The sequence below is a fragment of the Sorex araneus genome, chromosome 3 (genome assembly GCF_027595985.1).
Source record: "Sorex araneus isolate mSorAra2 chromosome 3, mSorAra2.pri, whole genome shotgun sequence".
NCBI lineage: Eukaryota > Metazoa > Chordata > Mammalia > Eulipotyphla > Soricidae > Sorex > Sorex araneus.
Window position 1 is genome coordinate 157,776,815 of NC_073304.1, and position 25,003 is coordinate 157,801,817.

General features: G+C 53.3%; 1 protein-coding gene across 1 annotated transcript in view; it reads right to left on the reverse strand.

Moving 5' to 3' along the window:
- BARX2 (BARX homeobox 2) overlaps window positions 1-25,003 on the reverse strand; it is a 65,229-nt gene that overhangs the window by 12,392 nt on the left and 27,834 nt on the right. The window contains exon 2 of the mRNA XM_004614156.2: window positions 886-1,189. Coding sequence (XP_004614213.2) covers window positions 886-1,189 — 304 coding nt within the window. The remainder of the gene's footprint in view (window positions 1-885; window positions 1,190-25,003) is intronic.

Below are 25,003 nucleotides of genomic sequence, written 5' to 3' on the forward strand. Positions count from 1 at the left end.
AAAGCCCCGCCCCCTCGCAGGTCCTGGGAGGAAGAAGAGGCTCCCACCCTTTTTTTTGGTTTTCTTTTGTTTTCAGGCCACACCCTCTGATTCTTAGGGCTCACTCCTGGCTCCGAGGTCCGGGATCAATCCTGGCTGGCTTGGGGGACCACATGGGATTCTGGGGATCAAACCTGGCCAGCCAGGTGCAAGGCAAGCACCCTGCCCGCTGCACCTCTCTCTGGTGTCTCTCTTTTGGGCTCCCTCCCTTGATCACCCCATCCTGTCCTGGCAACTGAGAACGGCAGCAAGTGGGCTCAGAGGAAGGGGGAGATGGGGGAGAGGGTGGGAGGGGGTGTTTCTGGCGCAGCCACTGCCTCTGCACCTCCCTCTCGGAGGCTGAGAATACCAGCCTGGGGCCAGGGACAGGGTACAGGGGTTATGGGGTCTGCCCTGCATGGCCCACTCTGGTTCCATCCCTGGCTCCCTGGCACCACACAGTACCCCAAGGCCAGCTGGCTGGGGATTACCAGGAGGGTCCCCTGGATGGGGTCCCGGACAGTGCTCGGAGGACCCCCAATTCTCCAAAAATAAGAAACATAGCCAAGGGGGCAGGGAGATAGGATTGCTGGTGCACAGGCAAGGGCCAAGTTCAACCCCCTGGAAACCCCCAAGCAGCCCGCCTGCTCTGAATCCCCAGTTTAAATGGCTCTGTACCCCCAGGAGTGAGCACCGCTCGGCAGGGCCCCCCCTCCCCTCCCAGAAACCAGCCACTTCCCAGCCAAGGGGGGGCCTCAACTGTTAGAGGGGACAGTCCAGTTCCAGGGTGGGGACCCGGTGAGGAGCAGACCCCTCCCCCACCCACAGGCAGGGACTGGGCTGAGGGTGCCGCGCCCCGGGCCTCACCTGTCCGGGGTGGACAAGTACTTCTGCTTCTGGAACTTCTTCTCCAGGCCCATGAGCTGCAGCTCCGTGAAGATGGTGCGGCTCCGCCGGGGCTTCTTCTGCCGCGGCGCCGGCTGCTCCGTCTCCGACTCGCTGCTGCCCGGGGCCTCGCCGGCGCCCGGGGCCTCTGCGCCTGCAGCCTCGGGGGCCACGTGGCGGGGCAAGGCCGGGGCGATCCCGGTGGTGGCGGGCACCAGGTGAGAGATGACCGAGGGCTGCCGGGCCACCACCGAGAGGAGGGGGTACGCGCGGAGGGAAGCGGAGCCTGGAAGACAGCGAGAGGGGCCGGTCAGTAGGGGCCGGGGGAGGGGCCAGAGGCAGCCACCCACCTCCCAGGCCCGCAGGAGCTGTGACCCCAAGAAGGGCGAGCAGCCAGGGCTCTGCCCAGCGCGGGGGCTGGGCCACGTGACCCAGAGCGGTGTGCCTCGCCCCTCTGCTCCAGCCCAATCTCTTCGGCTCAGGACCAAGTGCCTTGTATGTGTCAGCCCCCACAAAAGTTGGGGGAGGGGGGTGGAGAGCAGAGAGGGGGAAAAGGATGGCAAAGGAAAGAAAAGGGAGGGGACTGGACGGCAGGGGAGGGGAGGGAAGGGAAGGAAGAAGAGGGGTGGGGAGGAGGGAAGGGGAGAAAAGGAGGGAGGAGGGGAAGGGGAAGGAGAGGAGGGAAGAGAGTGGGGAGGGGAGGGGAGGGGAGAGGATAGGAGGGGAGAGAGGGGAAGAAGGTTGAGGAGGGGAGGGGAGGGGAGGGGAAGGCAGCACACATCTGGTCTTCATGAAACCCACGGTGGTCCCCCCAGAGGCCTGGACCCCTATAATCATCATGCCGAAGAGCTGAACAGGCTTTAATTCAAGGTCTTCACTTCCAGACAAACAGTCCCAGAAAGGCCATGTGACTTGACCGATACTCGGAACTTGGGACAAAGGGAGTCCCGGGGTCCTCCAGCCCAGTGCTCAGCACGTGGCGAATCACCCGGGCCCTCCATGGAGGTGTGCAGGCAGGCAGACGTAGACTCTGGGGAGAGCACCTCCCCGTGCCCTGCCAAGGGCCTGTCCCCTCTTCTCTGGCGGGGTGAGGCCTGGCCCGGGAGAGAGCTGAGTTTGAGGAACAGTGTCTGCCTGGGGCTGGGGGGGGCACACGGACCAACTATGTGCCACTCCTGCTGCAGGAATTCAAGGCAAGGGTAAGTACGTTTCTGCCCAAGAATCTGTCTGTCACTCAAGTTCAAGTAGAAGAGTGCTTCCCTTTCATTATTCAACGGTCCCAGCTGAAAGGGACGGGGTCATTACCTGTGTAAATAATTCTTTCTCCTGCACCTGCTGGGCTCTGAGTCAGTGTGGCCCCTTTCAAAGAATCCATCAGCCTGAACAGACTCTGCTGCCACAGAAGCACGTCCTGTCCCCCCCACCCCCCACCCCCCGCTGATGGCAAGAGGAGGCGCGGGTGTGTGCCCTTCAGGCTCGACTAGGGGATCCGAGCCCCAGGCCTGCAATGCACCCGAGAAGCACAGGGCTAAGGGAGGCCAGCTCTGTGCTCTGTCTCTCTCCCTCTCTCCTCCCTGGGGGGTCTGTCTCTTCACTCACCCCCCAGATTTCGGATGCTACTACGGCTGATGACCCCTTTCATTCTTGAAAGCTTAGTCCAACTCAGGAAGCACCACGGGGCCAATGCAGAACTCCCCAGGCTGCTAACTCCCCCGCCCCTCTCCAGCCAACACTAAAACTTGAGACTTTGTACTGGGAATTATTAGTATCTTTTGTTTAGAGGGGCCACCCAGGACAGGGCTTAGTGCTTACTCCTGCCTCTGTGCCCAGGGATCATTCCTGGCAGGCTTAGGGGACTTCCTGGGGTGCCCCTGATCAAACCTGGTTGGTCCCATGCAGAACAAGTGCCCTACCCACTGCACTACTGTGGATTCTTTTCAAGAAAAAAGAAATTGCCAAGAAGATGATTTCAGAGCAAGGAAATTGGAGCCTTATTTTCAAAGCCTGTGCCCTTGGAAGAAGCAGAATCATTAGTAAATGCTGATGACTGGGGATGGGGCAGAGAGGTTTCACGTCTCAGATCCCTTTCCTCCCTCCATCCTGCCACTCCTTTCCGAGAAAGCAGCATTCTCTCCAGAGCAGGCAGCTGGGTGAGCGGGCCTGGCATTAGAGGAGTCACGCATCCTCCAGCTCACTGAGAGAGAGACTCTGGCTCATGAGCATTTGTGTTCTTCCTCTCCCTTGCAAGTTCTTATTATTTCTTTTCTGGGGCTAACCTTGGAAAACATGTCGGAGATGGGGCCTTACTGAGTGCTGACCGAGCCCCGGGGGTACGGACTCTTCTGTGGATGTGGAGTGTGAAAACCAGTGGGGTGCCTTAGGACACACTTTATGGCACCTACCACGTCACCCAGCACGCAGCTCGCACTCGGATGGCCAAAGGCCCACATGGTAGAGGCTCCCGCCAGGCTGCTCGCTGCAGCTGTGTACAGCAGTGAAAAGGGAGGTCGGGACTTCCTGTCTAGCAACAGGAAATGATGCAAATCTGAACGTCTCTAAGGTGGGCATTGGTAAAGAGAAGGACTCCAAGACACAGTCGGGCACAGCAAGGCCCAAAAGCAATGGAGATTCTCTCCCACTCCACACTATCAATACCGCCAAGGCACGTCTTTGGTTCTGAGACTTACATAGGAAAAAGGCTAAGGGAGCCTGATGTTTTACTCTAACTCTGTGCATATCCATGTTCACGGCAGCATTGAGCACAAGAGCCTGGATAAAAGAAAGAGCCCAAATGTCCAACGACAGACGGATGAAGACGCTGTGGGAGATAGATACCAAGGAATACTATGCATCTGTCACAAAGGACAAATTGTCGGGATGCTGTATGACTGAAATCTAATCATGAACAACTTGGTAAGGCTCTCTCTCACAACGATTCAATAAAAAGGCAAAAAATTAAAAAATAATAATAATAAATAGATATCCTTATAGCCTGAGCTACTTGGATGAACTGGAGGGTGTCATGTGAAGCAGAATTAGCCAGAGGGAGAAGGATAAATCCTGGATGGTCCCAGTCACCTGTGGTCCTGAGAGAAGCCACACAAGAATGGACAGTATCACACACTACAGTGCTTTGGCCCTGGATTATAGGGCTGTGATGACCAGGTGACCGGGAAAGGCAGGGGATGAAGAGGCCAATTGGACGTCACAGGGGACACTGGGGCAGGTGGTGGGGCTTGGGCACTTTGGCAGTGTGTGCCTCAAAAGCTGAAAGATTTCTAGGTTTATTGGTTTCTGTTTTGTTTCGGTTTTACTGTAAGCATGTGACCTAAACTGTCATTAATTCCCCCCCCACACACACCCGATTCTCAAGTCTGAGTATCTGTTCGTATTTTTGCAATAATGCTCAGGTGTTTGGATTTATGATTCCCTAGCCCCTTAGCCCCTCCAGGGTCCTTCCTGTGAGGCAGAAGGCAGCTGATGTAGGTTGCATCATGTGTAAGGATGTCTTGATCTTTTCCTGAGAGTTCTCTCTAGGGGGGAAAGAGGACAGAAGGCTGGCTCATTTACATACGCCTGTGAAAGGCAAGCATCTTAGCAGCTCTAGGAGAGCCAGGCAGGGCTGTAATACCCCAAAGGCATTACTAAATAAACCCATTTGTGTTGACAAAGGAGTGTAAACCAGGCCCTCTAACTGCGCTTCTCTAACTGTTCTTTCTCCAGCCTTGCTCTGGGCTGGTGTTCCTTCCCTACCTAGAAATAGCTCCCGGCCAAATGTCTGACCCTTAGGAGAATGTGTTTGTGGGCTGAGATGTCTGAGAGTCTGGAATAGGCTCCAGCCAGCGACACCCCAGGGAGCTGGGGACAGTGGAGCCTGGGGTGGGCTGGGGCAGGAGGATGGCCTTTTGAAACCGTCTGCAGACTTCTGCCTGGCTCACGTACGGGCTGGGCCCAGCAGCCGGCCAGAGCCAGACCCTCCTCTGAAATCAAACTCTTTCTTCTGCCGGGCAATCGCCAGCCCCTCCAACCAGGGGGCACCCCAGCGTCCATCCACACAGCAGCCCGGAGCACCCCGGCTCGCCTGCCTCTTCCCTGCCCCCTCCAACACGCCCATCCACACCCTACATTCCGGGGCCCCAGCCAGAGCCAAAGGTAAGAATCTCACCTGCCTGCTAGATTGATGTGCCAGGGATGTGGGGCACATTTGCCCACAAGGAAGGCTCAGAGGAAGGAGGGCTGTGTTGCAGGCAGAGCTCAGGGACCCTCCCTGGAAACAATGTGGATTGGGGAGAACTCTGGAACCTAAACCAGCCCAGACACACAAGAGCACCTTTGAGAGTCGGATCCAGCCAAGGAACCTGGGAAACCTGCAAGGTGCAGAATTCCAGGCCCGGGGCACAGCTGGACCCTGGAACAAAGGCCAAGCGACGAATATCAAAGACCGGCAAAGGTGCCAAACTCCCCCTTGGCAATGCCCAGTTCCAGGCTTTGGAGGGCAGTTTGGGAAGACAGTTCAAGCAGGAACTTGGCAGAGGAGACGGCACACACTTCCCTTTCTGAAGGAGTGCCCACCCCTGCCTGTGATGTGTGCTTTCTTATTTGATGGCACCATTCTCCATCTTGGGGAGCTGGAGAGTCCCCTTCCCCCATCTTGGGGAGCTGAGAAACGCCCCCCAGCCCCGTCTTAGGAGCCTTCTGCAGCTCTCCTTGGGACATGTGCTTGGCTCTGTCACTCTGGGCAAATCCATACTCTCTTGAGAAGAAAAACTCTCCTTACCTCTCTTATTTTTCAAATAAACTTACTTTATTGTCCATCTCCTTCCCCCTCTCCTCTCTTCTCCCCTCGTTTTTGGGCCACACTATGTGGTGTTCATGGCTTACTCCTGGATCACTCCTAGCTGGACTTGGGGAGGCCATATGGGATGCCAGGCATCTAACCCAGGTTGGTTGGCAGCATGGAAGGCAAATGCCCTACTCCCAGCTGTATGATCTCTCTGCCCCCCTGGAAATTCTTTCCTGACAGGGAAGACAAGATGACAGATGTGAAACACCTGGGTCACTGTCATCCCGTTGCTCATCAATTTGCTCGAGCGGGCACCAGTAATGTCTCCATTGTGAGACTTGTTTCTACTTTTGGTATATTGAACACGCCACGGGTAGCTTGCCAGGCTATGCTGTGCAGGCAGGATACTCTCGGTAGCAAGCCTGGCTCTCCGAGAGGGGCAAAGGAATCAAATCCAGGTCAGTGGGGTGCAAGGCAAATGCCCTACTGCCATGCTAACACCTGGATAAGAATTTTTTTCTTTTTCTTTTTTTTACTTTTTGGATTATACCCGATGATGCACAGGGGTTACTCCTGGCTCTGCACTCAGGAATCACTCCTGGCGGTGCTCAGGGAACCATATGGGATGCTGGGAATCGAACTCGGGTCGGCCGCGTGCAAGGCAAACGCCCTAAAGTGCATGCTCTGCTTGTCAGAAGTCCACAGTGCTATTGCTCCAGCTCCCATCTGGGTAAGAATTTAAAACTGACTTTCCTCTCCTGCAAAGAGCAATTCCTCACTTACTTAAAAGCCTGGATTCTAGGCTTTCCGAGGAACTGGAAGCAGGGATCGATTCCCACACCAGACAGAACAAGACGGCTTCCTCACGGGGTCACGGCGGATTCTCATCGGTCCTATACTTCACCAGGGACCGGGATGGGCAGAGAGGGAGGTGACAGCCCACAGCCTCTCTCCTCCCTGCTTCACAAAATTCACCTCCAGCAGAACCACCCACTCACACAAACATCTCACTGCTGGAGTGACCAGCTAACCCCAGGGGCCCCTGGGGACTTCCAGATGAGTTTGCTGGTGGCAAGCCTTTCCCATCAATAATTTCTCCAAATTATGCCTGCGGGTGCCCATCCCAACCTGGGTGTATAATGGGAGGGTAAATGGGATCCCTTCCCCTGAGCAGCTCCCCCAAATTCTCCTCACGGCATCTCCCTCCTTTTCTTTTGTTCTGGGGTCATATCCGGAGGTGCTTGGGGCTTACTCCTGGCTCTGCACTTAGAAATCACTACTGGTGGTGCTTGGGGGAGCCATCTGGGATACTGGGGATCAAACCCAGGCCAGATGCATGCAAAACAGATGCCCTCCCTGCTAGACTATCACTCCAGCCTCTGCATTTTCCTTTTTTTCTTGTCCCTTGTAGGTGACTGTGGGGAGTAAATGCATTTATGGAGGCGCAGTCCCAGAGTACCTTGAATGGGAAGTGCATCAAGTGGATGTGACCCCTTTCCTTCCCCCCTCTCAGCTGCAGGAAGTTCTGAGGGGACCCAATTGGAGGGGGGAGGTATCTGCTTCTCAGGAAAGCAACCCTAGAACTGGGTACGGGGCTGCAACCAGACCAGTAGTGGCAGGTGTGATACAGCCTTTCACCGAGGGGTGTCAAGTCGTCATCTTGAAACATGTTTTGTAAGCCAATGTTGCCTTTAGCAGCAGTAATAACAAGAATAACAATATCAAAAATCACTGCCCTTCTCCGAGTTAGTCATGAGCGAAGAGGGACAGAGCTGGCGGGACAAGCCCAGAACCAGAGGGTCTGGAGCCTGAGTGGGAAGCGCATGCCGGCAGGCTGAGGAAGAGCAGACCCCGCACTGAGAGTGTGGGCGAGCAGTGCCTGTGCGGGTGACCTGTAGACGCCGGGGAAGACACAGAGGAGGCTGGGATCGGCCTCTTAACCTTGTAAGGCACCCTGCTCCCAGCCCCGTAAAACAAATGCACCTTTTATAGGTTATGGCTGTGCATGACTAAAGAAAAGAGAACCGCCTTGTGAGGCCGGCTCAAGGACTAACAAAATGCCTTAGCCATTAGCTACCTCCTTTTCAAAAGGGAGGGGCCCAGTTTGACGAGTTAAGTGCAAATGAGTCAGAAACAGAGGAATTGATTTATTCCCAAAGCCCCAGGAGACGGCCATCAAGTAGGCTCTGGACTAAGCCTTCAATTAAACACTAACTTAATGGGGCCCGAGACAGCTCAGGGGTTAAGCTGCTTGTCTTGCAGGCAGCCCACCTGGGTTTGATCCCTGGTGCGGCCCACAGTCCCTGAAACTAGGGGGAGCCAGGTGTGGCCCAACCCGCCAATAAATTAAGTAATTAAAAATAAGTAAATAAAAGCTGAAGGGAGGAGGGAGATGTCTCAAAGGAGGAAAGTATATGCTCTGCTTGTCGGGAGTCCGGGGGTTCGATCTAGGTACCACGGGCTCCCACCAGCACCGAGCCCAGAGTAGCTGAGCACTGCCGGGCGTGGCCCCCAGACAAAGTCAGCAACGTTAAGAGGCTCCATAAAGGTTTGAAGAGAACATCTGGGGGCCTCGGGGGTGTTTAAAATATAAAGCCAGTCTAGAACAAACAGGGCCCATGTGAGCGACCACAGTGGGGTGCCCACAGCTCGTGCTGGCTTGGCAGAACCCCCGAGGTAAGTGTAGGCACCCGTAGCCACTCAGGCACGTTTATGCGCCTCTCCTGCATCTGTCTACCCCCAAAGGAGCGTCTCCTCCCCATATACCTCCCTCCCACCCTCCACCCCAACCCCCCAATCTCACCCCTGCATAACTTCATTCCTCATTGCTCCCCTTTTTCTCTCCCTTCCCCAGCTCCCTCTCAGCCTCACCCCTCCATAACTTCCCTCATATCTCTGCCTTCTTCCCCCCATCAGCCTCACCCCTCCGTATCTTCCCCTCTACCTCCCTGCCCCCCCCACCAGCTCCCAATTACTCTCCCTGCTCCCTCCCCCACCCTCACTCCTCCATGATGCCCTCCTGCCCTCATCTCTCCCCAGCTCCCTCCCTTCCTCACCCCTGCATGGCCCTCTCCACCAGAGAACACACTGGAAATAGCATTGTCTTCCTCCCCCCCCATTCTGCTCCTGCCGCCCCCACACCTGCTTTCATCCCCACCTCACCCTCGCAGCTGTTGTTTGGTACAAAGACAGCGCTAATCCCCCTCCCTGCACGCACTCTGGCCTCACTGTGTCCTTCTCACCCCGTGTCCTTCCTCGCCCAGAGCCAGGCTTGTTCCCCTGTCCACTGGTCCCCGCCATGGGAGCCTTCAGGTCTAGAGTCCAGCGCGCCTCACCAGGGATCCCCTCCATTCCCACCCGCGGCCTTCCCTGCATGTCCTCTGGGGCCATCCCTGACCACACACTAGCGCCCACATCCCACTGTCCGCCCCACGAAGGGGCCGTGGGCCCAAACCATAAGCTCACTGAAGGGCCACTTTGTGTGGGGATGTAGTAAATCTGTGTTGGGGTCTTTGTTTTAAATTTGGGGGGTCAGAGACAAAGGAGCTTGGCGGACCTTGCAGTGTCCGGGATCAACCTCTGGCTTCCTGGGCAGAAGGTCGCTCTGCCTTTCCGGTCATCTCTCAACCCCCCTCCCAGCACCCCCAACTGTTACTTCTTTTCTCTTTTTTGACTTTTGGATCACACCTGGCGATGCTCAGGTCTTGCTTAGGGCTACAACCTAGTGGTGCTCAGGGGACCATATAAGGTGCCAGGGACTGAACCTGGGTCTGCCACGTGCAAGTTCTCTCCCTGCTATGCTAAGGCTTCAGACCCATGTTTCTTTTCTTTTTCCTTTTGGTATTTGATTATATTTAATATTCAAATACCAATCCCACCTCCATACACCTTCCCACCACCATATTTCAGGTGTTTTCATCCTGTACCCCCATCCCTGCCCCAAATCAGAACCGAAATAATATAGTACACTTCCCTCTAAGGTTGGTTGCGTCCTACTTTGAATCCCATCAAATGTGGTGCGGTACTCTTGGAATATGGGTAGGGTGTGTCCTATGAAGTGTCGAATTCGAGGCTGGCAGTCCAGGAAAAGGTTCACTCATGGGTGAGGCTCGGCCCGAGCGTGTGGGGAGCGGCCATGAGCATGGCAGTGGTTGAGTTCTGGAGGTTTTCGGATGCTGGGGCTGGGTCTCTTGGGGCAGGGAGGGGTCTCACCACCCCCTTGGGGGCGCCCGAGTGAAACAGCCTGGCATGGGGTCCGGCAGCTCCTCAGCTCTGCCTACAGGAGGAAAGTCACGGGAAGGCACTCCAGACATGGCAAGTGCGATGGCCAGGCGGCAAGGGACGATGGCCAAGTAGCCGGGAACACGGGACTGCCAGGAGCCCACTGATTCCCAGGAAGCCCCCGTCCCATGTGGAAGAGGAAGAACCTCACTCCGGTTCTGGAGGTGATGGGAGAGAGGGAAAGGGGGCCCAGAGGCCCAGCCAAGGAGATGCAGAGACTCTTGGCGACTCCTCAGGCCACCTGTGCCCAAGGACAGACCCCGAGAGCAGAGTGTCACCCATGCCCATGGGTCAGTCCCTAGGAGGGGGCTGGAGTGGAACTTGGTCTCACAACCAGAGCGAGCCAGTGGAGACAGAGTCCAAGAAGAGAGACCTAAGTGCCACAGAAGTGGGAGGTAGGTGGGGGTGGGGGCACCTCTGTCTGCAAGAGGAAACGGAAGCCACAAGGCTTGAGACAATGTAGCTAAGAATCAGCAGCCAGAGAGCAGGGGATCCAGGAGGATGACAAAACCAGAGAGAGCTTCCAGGAGGAGGGACCGTCACACCTTCCACCACCACCTATCACCACCCACAAAGCTTCTCAGCGTCATTTGGGAGCTTCCTCCCTTCCCCAATGCTTCTGGCCGGCCAAGCCAGGCTCTGGGCGAGTGGTGGGTTGCTGATTCCCAACAGGGCACTGGGAAACGTGCCCTGGGCAGAGCTTCAGGGAGAGGCCCGGGGGCGTCCTCACCTTGTCCACCGGCAACCTCTAGATTCCCCAGAAGGAGAGTCACCAGCCAAATGCAGAACCTCCAGTGCCAAGCTGTAATTTGCTAAATCCAATTTAATTTCCTTCTTCCAGGCCCTGCTAATCCTGGCTTAGAGTCTCAACAGCTTGCCTGCAGTCGCAAAGAGGCGGGAACAAAGTGGGAGACAAGAAGCTGAAATTTGTTCAATTAGGGACCGACTGCTACAACTCCAAGCCAAGCCCGGGGGTAGGAGCTGTGAGGCCCAGGCTGCTGGCGCCCAGCCCTGCTCCAGCCCCAACAGCGGATGGAGAAGTGTGCGTCCACTGGGGTAAGGACGGGCAGCTGGCAAGAGGCTGTCACCAGAAAGAGGCATGCAGTGTCCCTCTGAAGAAGGCCAAGTAGGGGCTGAGCAATAGGGCTGGAGCGATAGCACAGCAGGTAGGCGTTTGCCTTGCACGCAGCTGACCTGGGTTTGATTCCTCTGTCCCTCTTGGAGAACCCAGCAAGCTACCGAGAGTATCCTACCCGCACGGCAGAGCCTGGCAAGCTCCCCGTGGCATATTCGATATGCCAAAAACAGTAACAAGAAGTCTCACAATGGAAACATTACTGGTGCCCGCTCGAGCAAATCGATAAGGAACAGGATAACAGTGGTAACAGTGATACAAGGTCTGAGTGATAGGAGAGCACAGTGACCCAACTTACCTTGCACGTAGCCCAACTGGATTCGAGCCCTGAATCCCTGGCACTCCTGATGGTCCCCCAAGGCTCACCAGGAATGAGCACAGTTGGGTGTGGCCCCCAAAGAACCAAACCACAAAAGAGCTGGTGAGAAGGGCCAGTCCACTTGAGGTTTGAAGAGGAAGGGAATGAGGAGAATGAAAAGGAACAGACACGACGACGACATGCATCTGTGAAAGGCCAAATGTCCTTTTTATGTCTTTCTTAGTTTTTGCTGATGGGCCACACCTGGCGGTGCTCAGGGCTCACTCCTGGTGGGACTTGGGGGGCCCTTGGAGATGCCAGGATGGAACCCCTGGGATGGCTGCATGCAAGGCAAGAGCCCTCCCCACTGTCCTATATTTCCAATCCACCAAATGTCCTTCTTAAAAGACATACGGGGGCGGGGAGATAGTACAGGGGTCAGATGTTTCTGCCTTGCACGCAGTCGACACAGGTTCAATCCTTGGCAACCGAGATGGTCCCCTGAGCCCTTCCAGGAGCAATCCCTGAATGCAGAGCCAGAAGTAAAACCTGACAACCCCTCAGGTGTGGCCCCCAAACAAACAAAAATAAAAGGGAAAAATAAAACATTTAAAAATATGTCATCCACCCAAGGACAGTAGATACAAGGGCCAGGAAGATTGCCCCATAGCTGGAAGACTGCTTCATGAGTGGAGGGGAGAAGGCAGATGGAATAGAGAAGGGATCACTAAGAAAATGATGGCTGGAGGAACCAGTTGGGATGGGAGATGCATGCCGAAAGTAGATAATGGACCAAACATGATGACCTCTCAGTGTCTGTGTTGCAAGCCATAATGCCCAAAAGTAGAGAGAGAGTATGGGGAATATTGTCTGCCATAGAGGCAGGGGGAGGGTGGGGAAGGGGGGGTAGACTGGGGATATTGGTGGTGGGGAATGTGCACTGGTGGAGGGATGGCTGTTTAATCGCTGTGAGATTGCAACCCAAACATGAAAGCTTGTAACTATCTCACGGTGATTCAGTAAATTTAGAATAAATAAATAAATAAATAAATAAATAAATAAATAAATAAATAAATAAACCCCAAATATTTTTTAAAATTTTAGAATTCCAGGAGCACTTGACATCTCATACTATTCATAACAAGCAACACAAAATAAATTATCCCGCACCTGCCTATGGGACAGGCTTGGGTGGTGGTGGGAAAATTCAAAATAATGGTATTGGGAAGATGTAATCGTGGTAGAATTGTCGTTGAAATGCTGAATATAAACAATTATTGTGAACAACTGTATGAAAATAAAATTTTAACTTGTTTTTTTTGCTTTTTTGGGTCACACCCAGCAATGCACAGGGGTCACTCCTGGCTCATGCATTCAGGAATCACCCCTGGCGGTGCTCAGGGGACCATATGGGATGCTGGGATTTGAACCCGGGTCGGCCGCATGCAAGGCAAACGCCCTACCCGCTGTGCTATCACTCCAGCCCCAAAATTTTAACTTTTAAAAAAAAAACAAAAATAAAAGTATGTCATCACTGTCATCACTGTTGCTCATCAATTTGTTCAAGTGGGCACCAGTAATGTCTCCTTTGTGAGACTTGTTGTGACTGTTTCTGGCATATCAAATACGCCACAGATAGCTTGCCAGGCTCTGCCATGGGGGTGAGATACTCTTAGTAGCTTGCTGGGCTCTCCGAGAGGGACGGAGGAATCAAATCCAGGTCGGTCGCGTGCAAGGCAAATGCCCTACCCGCTGTGCTATCACTCTAGCAAAAAGCAAAATTTTTTAAATGTAGGAATTAATAATTTTTTTTTTTTTTTGCTTTTTGGGTCACACCTGGCGATGCACAGGGGTTACTCCTGGCTCCTGGCTCTGCACTCAGGAATTACCCCTGGCCGTGCTCAGGGGACCATATGGGATGCTGGGATTTGAACCCGGGTCGGCTGCATGCAAGGCAAACGCCCTACCCGCTGTGCTATCTCTCCAGCCCCCAATAATTTTTTTCTTTTAAAAAGGCATTTGGACGGCCAGAGAGAGAGGTAGGGCATTTGCCATGCAAACAGCTGACCCCACTTGGATCCCCAGCACCCTACATAGTTCCCCAGGCCTGCCAGGAGTAAGCTCTGAGCACCATCAAAAGTGGCCCCCAAACCAAACAAACATACAAGAGGCATTTTGGGGTTTTATGAAGAAAATATCCAAAGAGCTCCTGAGACGAAAATTGATTTCAGTGACTGTGAGGGAAAACGGGAAGCGTCCAGTTTCCTGCTGGGACGCAATGGCAGCAATGGCCTAGCCCCTAGCCCCCAGGACAGAGCAGGACACTCCCCACTGTGGTGGCGGCTGGTGTCCCAGAGGTGAAGCCCCTAGAGGGCCTTGAGATGATGCAGTCAGGGATCTCTGTGGCCATTGCTCTGTGGCCTGCGGACCTGGGGCTCTGGTAGGTGCCCCCTGAAAGGCTGTGCTGCAAACACTTCGCAGACACGGACTCTGGAGGAACCAAGCCTGTCGGAGCAGGAAGAGAGGGCAGGAGTTCCCTTGCTCTCTCACACTCACAGGGACCTAATGGGAGCCAGCGTGTGTTCCTAGACATTATCAGGGAAATTATACAACAGATGCCAACTCCCTCCCTCCCAGGCCATGAGAGGGTAGAGGAGAAGGAACAGCAGAGAGTGTCTGCAGAGCAAGGGCTGTGACTCCTGTGACCAGAGCATCCCCCATCCCCCAACAGGACGTAAGAACAATATAGCACGGCCCGCCCTTCCCGGCCCTGAGCTGAAGGCTGCCCCCTAAGACCAGCTCTACCCTCTGCAATGCCACGAAGCTCACTTGGCCTCTCGTTCTCCATGTGAGGCCTGTCTCTGAATTCTCTCACCTAGGGATGCAGATGGCGTTGCCAGTTCCCCAATAGGTTCCAAGATGCCATGACTATATGATCGACATCCTAACTGGAGACAGTGTCTCTCTCCTACCTGTCTCGACTCTCAGAGGTCAAGTCTTTGCCTTGTGTCTCCATCCCCCATGGAAGCCCATGACGCATTCCCCAGAAGGGCACACACAGAGGCTTGACTGAGCAAATACCACACAGTGGGGCTGCTGGATCCTCTACTTTCAATGTTTTGAAGAAACTCCCAACTGTTTTCCATCCTGACTGCAATCAAAATGGTCAATTTTAAAAGACGTTTGAGTGTATCCTGATACACTGCCAGCCAACCTGCAGGAGTTTTGCATGGAAATTTCTCCTAAATCTGGTGAATACATGTTCAGAACGAGAGGAGAAAAGCGTAGTAGACCTTTGAATCTATGACTAACTCGATGGTTTGCAAAATGGGCACTGGCATATTTTTTTTAAATAAAAAAAAATCTAACTTGCGCTGTGCACCTTAGCAAGAGTCAGTTCCTCTAAAATCAGGTATGTCAATGAGCCACTAAGCCCACTGTAGGCCCCTTCCGTGTACCCACAATCTCGGGGTAACAGAAGGAAAGGTTCCCACACACCCCAAGTTAAAGACTTGCCTCACGGTAATTAAACCACATAATCTGGTAACAAGGACAGAAGCCTGGGATCTGCACAGTAATCACTCTGATTCTCGATCATTCTCTTTCCATGCTATCATCCTGCCTTCCGAAATTCTGAAATCCAAGTTTCAGAGTTACTCCTTACCAACGCCTGAATGTTCTAGATGGCACATGCACACCCATCCACCCACCAACCCCCTGCTTTTCCAGACCATAAATTATGCCCAGGATTGGCACAGAGTACAGAAGAACAGATTATAGATTATAGTACTTATTGCGAAGCGCCGTACTTTTCATGACCTTGCTAAATTGCCAAAGAGGCACGCAAATAGTATATGCAACTTCACATTCTTCTTCAGTCCCCTGAACCTTTTCCCTGTGGGAAGAATTGTTACAATGTAGAAATGTTAAATCTACAGAAGCTGAGACCAAAAACACCCCATCAAAACAAAAACAAACCTAGGGAACTGCTTGGGTGGCCATGAAAGCCTTCTAAAATTCGTCTAATGGAGAATGAAATGACTATCCCTAAGCCCAAAGTACAAAACCAATGCACACACACACGCACACACATGCACACGCACACACACACACACGGCAGATGCACACACGCATCAAAAAATCCCAACTTAACCAGATGTCTAGGTATTTTCCATGCACGGTTTCCCTCACTGACCATGTGACAAGAGATCTTTTCCGAGAACTTGCAGCCATGACTCCTAGAGAGATTCTTGACATTGCTCGGGGGTTCCCTTCATGAGTCAAATATCTCTACAGTTGGAGAGCAGGGCAGAGGGTATGCATGGAGGCAACCAGACACGGCCCCTGTGTGGCGGATACTGAGCTCCGGCTGGGAGGCTCAGAACAGTAAAATAGCACTAGCAGTGCTTTACACAGTTTTCCTTTAAACCTTTAGATTCTTTAGGAAGGATGGATGCTTTCCAATACTGGATCCTGTCAGCCCACTTAATAAAATGGGGATCCCAAGGTGAGTTAGAAATGTAATTAAAAAGTGGGAGATTTACACTCATCGAACAATGGACATTGCCTTATGTGTGCGAGGCCCCGGTTTGGTTCCCGCCACCACCTGGTGTTCTGAGCACCACCAAGACCATCTCTGAAAGAGCCTTAAGGACCCCCAGCACATCCAGGCGTGGTCCTCAAACCAAATAAAATATAAACTAAGCAGAGCATGATGACTAATGTCATTTTTAGATCCTTAACAAGAGGGCCCAATGGTCACTCTGCTCTGTGGACCTTAGTTCCATAATTACTGAGGGCTCTGCTGGGCCCCACCCGAGTGCCAGCAGCCAGCATCCCCCTTGTGCCCCCTCAGACCAGATGCAGCCCGCCCTCCCCCCATCCAAGAGCTGGAGAGGAAGCAGCTTCCCTGGGGCCTGGAAGTGCAGCCGGCAGAGGGAGGGGATCACACACTGTCCCGCTCAGGTCCCACGATATCCCCCCTATTGCTCTCACCACTCAAGGGAGCACTCGGAGGTGGGGTGCTGCCATGGAATTGAAAGTACAGAGAAGGGACTAGAGAGAGCTCAGAGGCTGAGGCACTTCCCTTCCATGAAGCCGACGTTGGATTAATCTGGCTCCTGGATATCATCCCCAAGCACTGCCAGGAACGACTGCAGAGCCAGGAACAACTCCTGAGCAGGCCAGGCATGCCAAAAAAGCAAAACAAACAAACAAGCAAACAAGTAAATAAATAAAATTAATATGGGATGCACCTTCAGTCTTTACCTAGCACCCGTGACCCTGAGTCCACCCACAGACCAAATGTGGGAAGTGGGATATTTTGAGTGACCCCTGTGCAACCAGCTAGCCTGCTTATCCTCTACCTTCTTGCAAGGGATAATGACAAAAGCCAGGCCCAGGGGACTTCCTGACAAACCCACTATTCTGAAACAAGGTGCATTTTCCTGGCGGTGGATTCTGAACCCGAGACTATAATTGGAAGTTGACACTGGGGGCAGGATTGGTATTGGAACATTGAATGCCCCCAATCTAACTTTGTAATTCACGGGGCTTTAACAAAATAGCATTTTGGGAACAGCAACAACAACAACAAAAACCCAGGTGGGGTCCCGGAGGAACTTGCAGCTGGCTAAGTGCAAACCTTGTCTGGGGCAGATCCTGGTTCCATCCCCTAAGGCACAGTGGTTTGGGATCACAAAGTGTTCTCCCATCATCCCATCCTGCCAACCTCCCCCGCCCTCCCAACACTGGAAGGAAACCCTGAGCATGGTGGACTGTGGCCCCAAATTTAAAAACGGGAATGTTAATTCAAGATGTTACATCGCTGTACCAGTTGGCATTCCCGCCAACAGTGAATGAGGGTCCCTCTGGCCCACATCTATGCCAGCACTAATTGTTTTTGTTCCCTGTGATAATGTGCCAGACCATTTGGACACTTCTCAGAAAGCTAGGAACTGAACTTCCATGGGATCCAGCAATTCCTATGGAATTCCTTCTTGGCCTCTACCCCAAAGGGCCCCAACACTTTATTCAGAAAAGACATCTGTACTATTGCAAAACTCTTCACAGGAGCCCAAGTCTGGAAACGACCCAAATGTTCAAGAATAGATGATGGGATAAGGAAACTATGGGATACAATGAAACAGTGCTCGCTCTAGGCTCTAAAGAGTATCCTGCGAGTGAAGTTAGAAGGAAAAAGACAGACACTGTGTGGGACAGGAAGAGTATTTAGGGAATAACAAACGTGCAAAGGCAACAGAAAGTAATAACTGGGTTCCTCTGGGGAGCTCTCCAGAGTGAAGAACGGGGGTGCAGGGCGAGGAGACACTTTGACAACGGTGGAGGGATATGGATGCTCTGGAAAAGGGATTTTTAGGTATGAAATCCTACCAATAATTGTGTAAACCTCTGGTGCTTAAAATAAAGTGAAAAGGAAAAAAAGTTAAATCACAAAGCAAAGAGCATTAGACAAAGGTGTAACATGATCTTAGGATGGTTGGGAAGTCAATGCCCTGGGGCCGTAGAGCAACTCCTTTTATCCACGGCTATCTCACTTTGGGGGTGCTTTCCTGACAGCCCCATTGCTCACTCTTAATTATTTTTGGCCTAAACTTTGTGAGTGATTATGAAAATCATTAGTAATAATGATTCGATTGCTAGCACCTTGCTGGGGTAGTATTTCCACATACCTACAGCGGGGGCAGGGTCTGTCTTGGCCAGCACAGGACAACAGTGACTGCAGAAAACAAGGGGCGCGATTCAACCCCTGATGCCCCCTTTCAGGAGCCTGACATCAAGGGGTGAAGGGACATGCCCTCCAGGGGCGGGGGGAGGCGGCCCAGCCTGAATCACTGGGCGAGCACTCAATGGAGGAAACGGTCTCGGGCAGTGCACGAAGCGTGGACCCCACGCAGGCAGCGGTGACTGGAAAAGAGAGAAGAACGCAGGGCGAGAAGCAAGGCTTCGAGGCACGACGGGAAGCAGAGCCAGCTTCCCAGCAGAGCACCCAAGACCAGGTACTTGTGCAAGTCCTGGATGTCAGAGGCTCTTAAGGAAGCCAAGGCAAACAGCTCCGTTGCAGAACTGAACCGAAAGAAAGGCCAGGAGGGGAGAACATCAAGGTCAGGCCCTCCTTCCTTCCAGCCTTGGGAGAGAGAACGTTGCTTTAGGAACAGGCCCGGGACGTCTGGGAAGAACTGGCATCCCGGCACCCAGAGCACCAGCAAACTCACACCACTCTGCAACCCAAACAACTGCCCGAGGTCTCGCTCAGGCCTCGCCATGCCCCGTGGCCTCCAGACCTAGATATGAATATGCTCCAGCTCTTGTTCACTGCGCGCATTTTACCAGCACCCCTGACCTTGCTCTGAGACCACCGACGTCTTCTGACCTGGATTCCATGTCTCCAGGCTTCTGGCCTTTCTAAAACGTCCCTTCATCATTGCCCCTCTACCTCTGCCCATCATCCCACCCCCACCCCCACCCCAGCCCCCAGAGTGCTCCAGGGCCTGGAAAAAAACGTTAAATTCCACAAAAAAGGCCATCAGACCCCCCCCACCCAGGTACACAAACTGGGTTCTCAAACCTTTCTAGCCATCATCCAATCCCACCTCTCTCACTCAACAGTACAAGAAGACGTAGTGTAAGCCCTCTAGCCTACTGAGAAGCTCGGCTCCGGAGGAAGCGTCCGGTTCTGAGTCTAACTCCACCCCACTGGAACACGTGTGAATGCTGACAAATTCCTCTCACCTCGGAGAGCTTGGCTTTTTCCACCCTCGGAGTAATACAGAGGTCACCGGTTGTGAAAATTAAATGAGATAACCTGTATACATGCTAAACAAGAGCTGTAAAAGATAAAACAGCAGGGAGAGTGCTTGTGTTGCACGTGGCCAACCCCGGTTGCATCCCCAGTGCCACCTAGGGGTTCCTGTGCCCCGCCAGGAATGGTCCCCGAGCACAGAGCCCAGGAGGAAGCCCTGAGCACTATTGGGTGTTGGGCCCAAAACAAGTCAAAAATAAATAAATAATCAAGCGATGTGGGATGCTTGTGGAAATAGTACTTCACAGTTTCTTTCCAAAGTATGAAATGAAACCTTTGCTCATACGGATGCCATGCAGTTTGCCACCGTGCTGAAGTCTGGCGCCCTTTCCCTACTGTCCAGAGGTTCGTTCTCTGCAAATAAACTAACACCTCGGGTTGCTTCCAGATCTTGGCCATTTTTTAGGGTAAAACTCCAAGTCTATCTGCAACTAGAAATTTTCCCCAGCCATACCTAACGATAGCTGATTTCATCTCTATGCACACTTAAATTTCCCAGCATCACTTTGCAGCAACGAATTCCAGAGTTTAGTTTTGATTTTTTTCCCCCAAGCAATGCTATTTTTATTTTCTTTGATCAGAAATAGGAATTTTGTGGGTGCTTACTCTCCTCTGCATCCCCCAATTCCCAAGCACAAACATCCCTCCTTATTCCAAACTTGTCTAGGTTAATTTGCTCAAGAGCTTATTTGAAACACCTTCTATTGTCCCTCGATGCCATCAGCATTGGGGCTCAAGCTCCAATCAGACCTGGAAGGACAGGAATTTGATTTTGTATCTGCGTCTCTTCCATCCAGATTCCATCCAACAGGTCTCAAACCCAGCTGCAACCGAAACTGACCTTGGAAACTTTGCCAAGTTTTACTCTCTAAGCCCCACTCCTGCGTTCTGGTTTGGGTGGGGCCGGGGTCCTATGCTGGGCTGAGAAGTAAGTAACTCAACGCCAAGTACAAACCACAGGCCAACAAATTCTTGAGGTCCTGGTGCCAAGCTTGCGGGTACCCATGACACTGGCCAGTCTTCCTGTTTCCAGGTTAATAAAGATCCCCAAACCCTTCCCCTGCACTTCATCTCCACTCTCCTGGGTGCTCACTGGAGGCAAACGGCCCCTGCCTCCCCACGCTGAGACACGCAGCCACAGACCATGGTGTGGGATAATGACACTTGGGCGCCCTGTACACTGCACCCTGGGACACAGAAACAGATGCATTCTCAGAAGCCAATGCTACCCCAATTATTTTTTTAATAAAAGAAAAATAAATGGTAGTATGTGAACCATTAAATAAGATAAAAGGAAAAACAGAAAAAGAAGGAGAATTTAAGTGGATCAACCCAGGACTTCCCATGAGAAGTTAGAAAGAAAAAGGAGGATGTGATAAAAGAAAAGAAGTAGAGTATGTTTTCTAGACCAAAGATTAAGTAGAAGAACCTAAAAAAAAAAATTCCCTTAACAATTCATGAGCAAAGACTCCCCAAGTCACCTGATTCTCTGACTGACCAGAAACCCTAGGGAGGAAACAGTCTGGGAGTTCCCAGAGGGGCCAGAAGCGGGCCTAGCTGTGTGCACCTCTTATCAATGTCAGGCAGAAGGGCGGAGGCCGAGGAGATGCTCAAAGGACCGGAACACATCCCAGCGTGCTCGAGGCCCTGGGTTAGGTCCTCGGCTCTGCATGGCTCCCAGAGCACAGCGGGTGTGGTCCTCTGGTGCCCAGCAGAACTGGAGCGCTGGACTGGGCACTGAACTATCCAGCCCATGTGGCCACACAGTCACCCCGCAAGAAAGCCACACATAGCAAGAAGGCACCAGGATGGTTAACACAGCGTTTCTCAACAGGGACACAGCTGAAAAGTCAAGGAACAGGGGCCATGGCATGAGACTCGGTAGAAACAAGTGGGGCAGAGGAACCACAGAAAGTGAAAAAAAAATCTGATGTGATGCAGGGGGCAGGGCATGGTCAGAAAAGGATTGGGCTGGGGAAATAGTACAATGGGGAGAGCACTTGCCTTGCATGTGACCAACCTGGGGTCTATCCCCAGCATCCCATATGGTCCCCTGCGTCCACCAGGAGTGATCCATGAGTGCAGAGCCAGGAGTAACCCCTGAACACTGCTGGGTGTGGCCGGGAAGAAAAAGAAGGGAAAGGAAGGGAGGGAAGGGGAGAGAAGAGGAGACGGAGAAGGGGAAGGGAGGGGAGGGGGAGGGAAGAAAAGGAAAAAGGGAAGAGCAGGGAAGGAAAGGGAAGGGCTGAGATACACCAGACTCAACACAGGAGGTCTAAATAGATCCTTGGGGCACAATTCAACCGCCTTAGCATGATGTGCCAAGCCCAGTCCACCTCCTCACCTTCCCCTTCTCCAGAAAACAGACTGTTACAGACGGGCTTCCAAACACCCCCGGCTTTTCACCCCACACTCCCTCCTACTTCTCTCCTTCCCACTGTGCTTCAAGCCTGCACTGCACTACCAGCGCCGGAGAGCTTGAAGCCAAGCTCATGCCAAGGAAGGGTGAGAAACCCCTCTGGACATTCATTCCCTCATGGCACCGGAGGGGGTGGGGCATGTGGTAATTTCCACTTATTGAGGTATTTCCCCCAAAACTCAACCTCATACAAGACCGAACCTGTATATTAAAAAGTACCCTGTCACAATGGAATACTACGCAGCTGTTGAAAGATGAAGTCATGAAATTTGCATATAAGTGGTTCGACATGGAGAGTATCATGTTAAATGAAATTAGTCAGAAAGAGAAGGACATGCAGAAAAGGACTGCACTCACTTGTGGAAGATAAAGTAACATAATGGGAGATTAACACTCAAGGATAGTAGTGATAAGGAGCAGGAAGATTCCTCCATGGCTTGGAAGCCGGCCTCACATGCTTGGGGGGAAAGGCAGCTGAGATAGAGAAGGGACCACCAAGCAAAGGATGCTTGGAGGGCTCGCTCGGGACAGGAGATGCATGCTGAAAGTAGACTATAGACCGAACATGATGGCCACTTAATACCTGTACTGCAAACCATAACACCCAAAAGGAGAGAGGGAGTAAAAGGGAATGTGCCTCCGGAAGGGGAGGGGGGAGAGAGGGAAGGGATACTGGGAACTCTGGGGGTGGAGAATGGGCACTGGGGGAGGGATGGGTACTCGACCACTGTGTGACTGAAAAGTAATCACAGTAGTGTGTAAGTCTGTAATTGGATCTCACAGTGCTTCATTAAAAAAAAAATTAAAAGAAATAAAAAGTGCCCTAGGGGAGGGGAGGTGGCTCCGGGGCTGAACAAAGACTGGCACATAGGAGCCCCAGGTTCGATCCCTGTGTGCCCCCTCCCCCAGCATGGCCACTGAGCACAGATCTGGACAGAGCCCCTGAGCACTGCTGGGCATGGAGCGCAATAATAAGCAAGCCTGGGGCCAGAGAGACAGTCTAGCGGGCAAGACCCTCATTTTGCATGTGGCTGACCCAGGTTGGATCCCCGGCACCCCACTGGGTCCATATAGCCCACCAGAAGTGGTCCCTGAGCAGAGAGCCAGGAGTAAGCCCTGAACACCGCCAGGTGTGGCTTCCAAACCAAAATAATATTAATAAATTATTTATAGTAATAATAATAGTGGGACAGTGCCCATGCTACACTAAGCAGGTGGTTTCTCCCAAGCTCGTACCACGTGAATAAATGAACTGGACAAGTACAGGCTGCAGCACATCTGCTTGGACAGCAGCCTGGGCCAGAGGGAGAGGCCGCAGCCCCTCCTTGCTCCCTGCCACCGCCACTGCCCTTTCCAGGCCCTCCTCGTTCCTGGGTTCTCTGGAGGCCTCAGAGCACGTCTGAGCCACCCAGCCTTCTCAGAGTCACCCATTCGAGACCTTTAGTCCTTCCGACCTGGGCCTGATACGCTGAACTCGGGCGCCCGAGAAGAGACAGACACAAAGGAAAGGCAAGTGTTTGGAAACCAGCAGGGGGTGAGGGGGTGCAGTCAGGAGCTGCACCCTAGGGTGCGGGGGGGGGGGGGCTGCACCCCAGCTTCATGCCGGCAAGTGGCGATGCCATAGAACGAAAGAGCCATTCAAAGAAAGGGTGTCTCTGGAGGGCAGGGCCCGGGCTGGAAGATGAATTGGGGTCTAAGTGTGACCCCATCCCTGCTACCAACCAACTCACTCGGGGTGACGGCGTGTCAGCTGCTGGCTGGGAGGGCCAGTCTACACTAGAACTGGAGGGTTCAGGACCCGTCTGGGTGAGGGGACACAAGAGTGCTTCAGGGCACTCCTGGGGTGAGGCAGCGTCGCCTCCCGTGGGAATCTCTGGGATGGAGCGACGGCCACAGGGCAGCAGGGCACAGACGGAGAGACTCCACGGATGCAGGCCGGCCGAGCGTCCCGCCTGCATATTCGGGACATGCTTCCCTGCTGCCTTGTTTATGCAGCTGTTCCCAAACTCCGCTTCTCTGTTTATTTTTGTCCTTAGAGGAAGCGGAGAAGAGGGTTCTGCCTATTAGGCAGTGGGGAGATCAAAGGGTCGCCAGCCCCCGGCCTGAGGGGGGATCCCACTAAAGCCTTCCATCTGAGCCAAGATCAAAACAGCCCGGGGGCCCTCGGACCCACTCCTGGCCCGCAAGCCCCCCGGGGCACCTGTTGGAATCTTCCTTTCACTGCGCGCACCAAATGGGCCGGCCCGGCGGGCCCCCTGGGAATGGCCGCGGCAGCCAGGCTCTCTCCGAAGAGGGAAGTGATGAGGCCGACGTGCCTCGCACTGAGCACTGGTGCCTACAGGGGGGCAAGAGCCCCAAAGGGCCCACAAGGCCACCCAAGGGAGCCACGGCGCAGGCTGGCTGGGGGCGGCCATGCCTTCTCTGCCCACCAAGGGGCCAGCCTGAGAAGGTCCTCCTGGGGGTCTGCTCTTCTCTCTCCATCATGCCACCAGCTTCTCGGACTCTCTCGCCCCAGCCCAGGCCGGGAGTGACAGCTACTCCCAGCGCCATTTGCGTTGGCACCAGACACAGGCCTGCCCTTGTCAGCCATGAATGGAGCCTTGTTCTCTGCAGCTCCTGCGCTGCCCTGTCCGGTGCACCCGGGGTTTCTTCAGGATGTGGCAATCACAATTGTCACCCAAGGGGCCGGGTGGCAGCAAGGCTGCTGGCAGTGGCTCTCTGTGGAGGAAATTTCAAGGTGAGATGGAGGCCAGGAGATGCGGATCAAATCCTAATCCCAAAGCGGTTCCAGGCTCAGCCCCAGCTCCTGGCTTCCTCTCCCTGTTCGGTGCCTTCAGAAAAGCCCAACTTGGCACCTGTCCCCAATCCACCTGCAGAGACTGCACCTCCAAATTCAGCAGGAAATGTGTGCATGTGCATGTATGTAAGAAAAGGCTACATTTCTGCTTTTGCAAATCGACTTCAGATCTGCAGCTGGAAATGCCAATCAGTTCTATGGGCAACATCAAAAAAACAGTGAGAGACAGTTGTGGGGGTGTGCCTGGCAGCCGACCACAGTCCTGGGGAAGGGGGCACAGAGCCTGGAGGCGGAGAGAGCAGGAGCACTGGGAGTAACACCCAGACCAGAAGCAAACTTCAAACAGCTCCTGGGGCCGAGATAGCTCAAAGGGCTGCAGCACACGCCTTGTCTACATGAGGTCATGAGTTCAATTCCCAGAATAATAAACCATCCATCCAATACCACTGGGCTCGCCCTGGTGGCCTGCAGCACCTGTGTGTCCAAGAAGCACCACCTCGCTCGCTACTAGCACCAAACCACCTGGCCCCATTAGTGGAGGGTCATCAAGAGTGGCCCCAGGTCC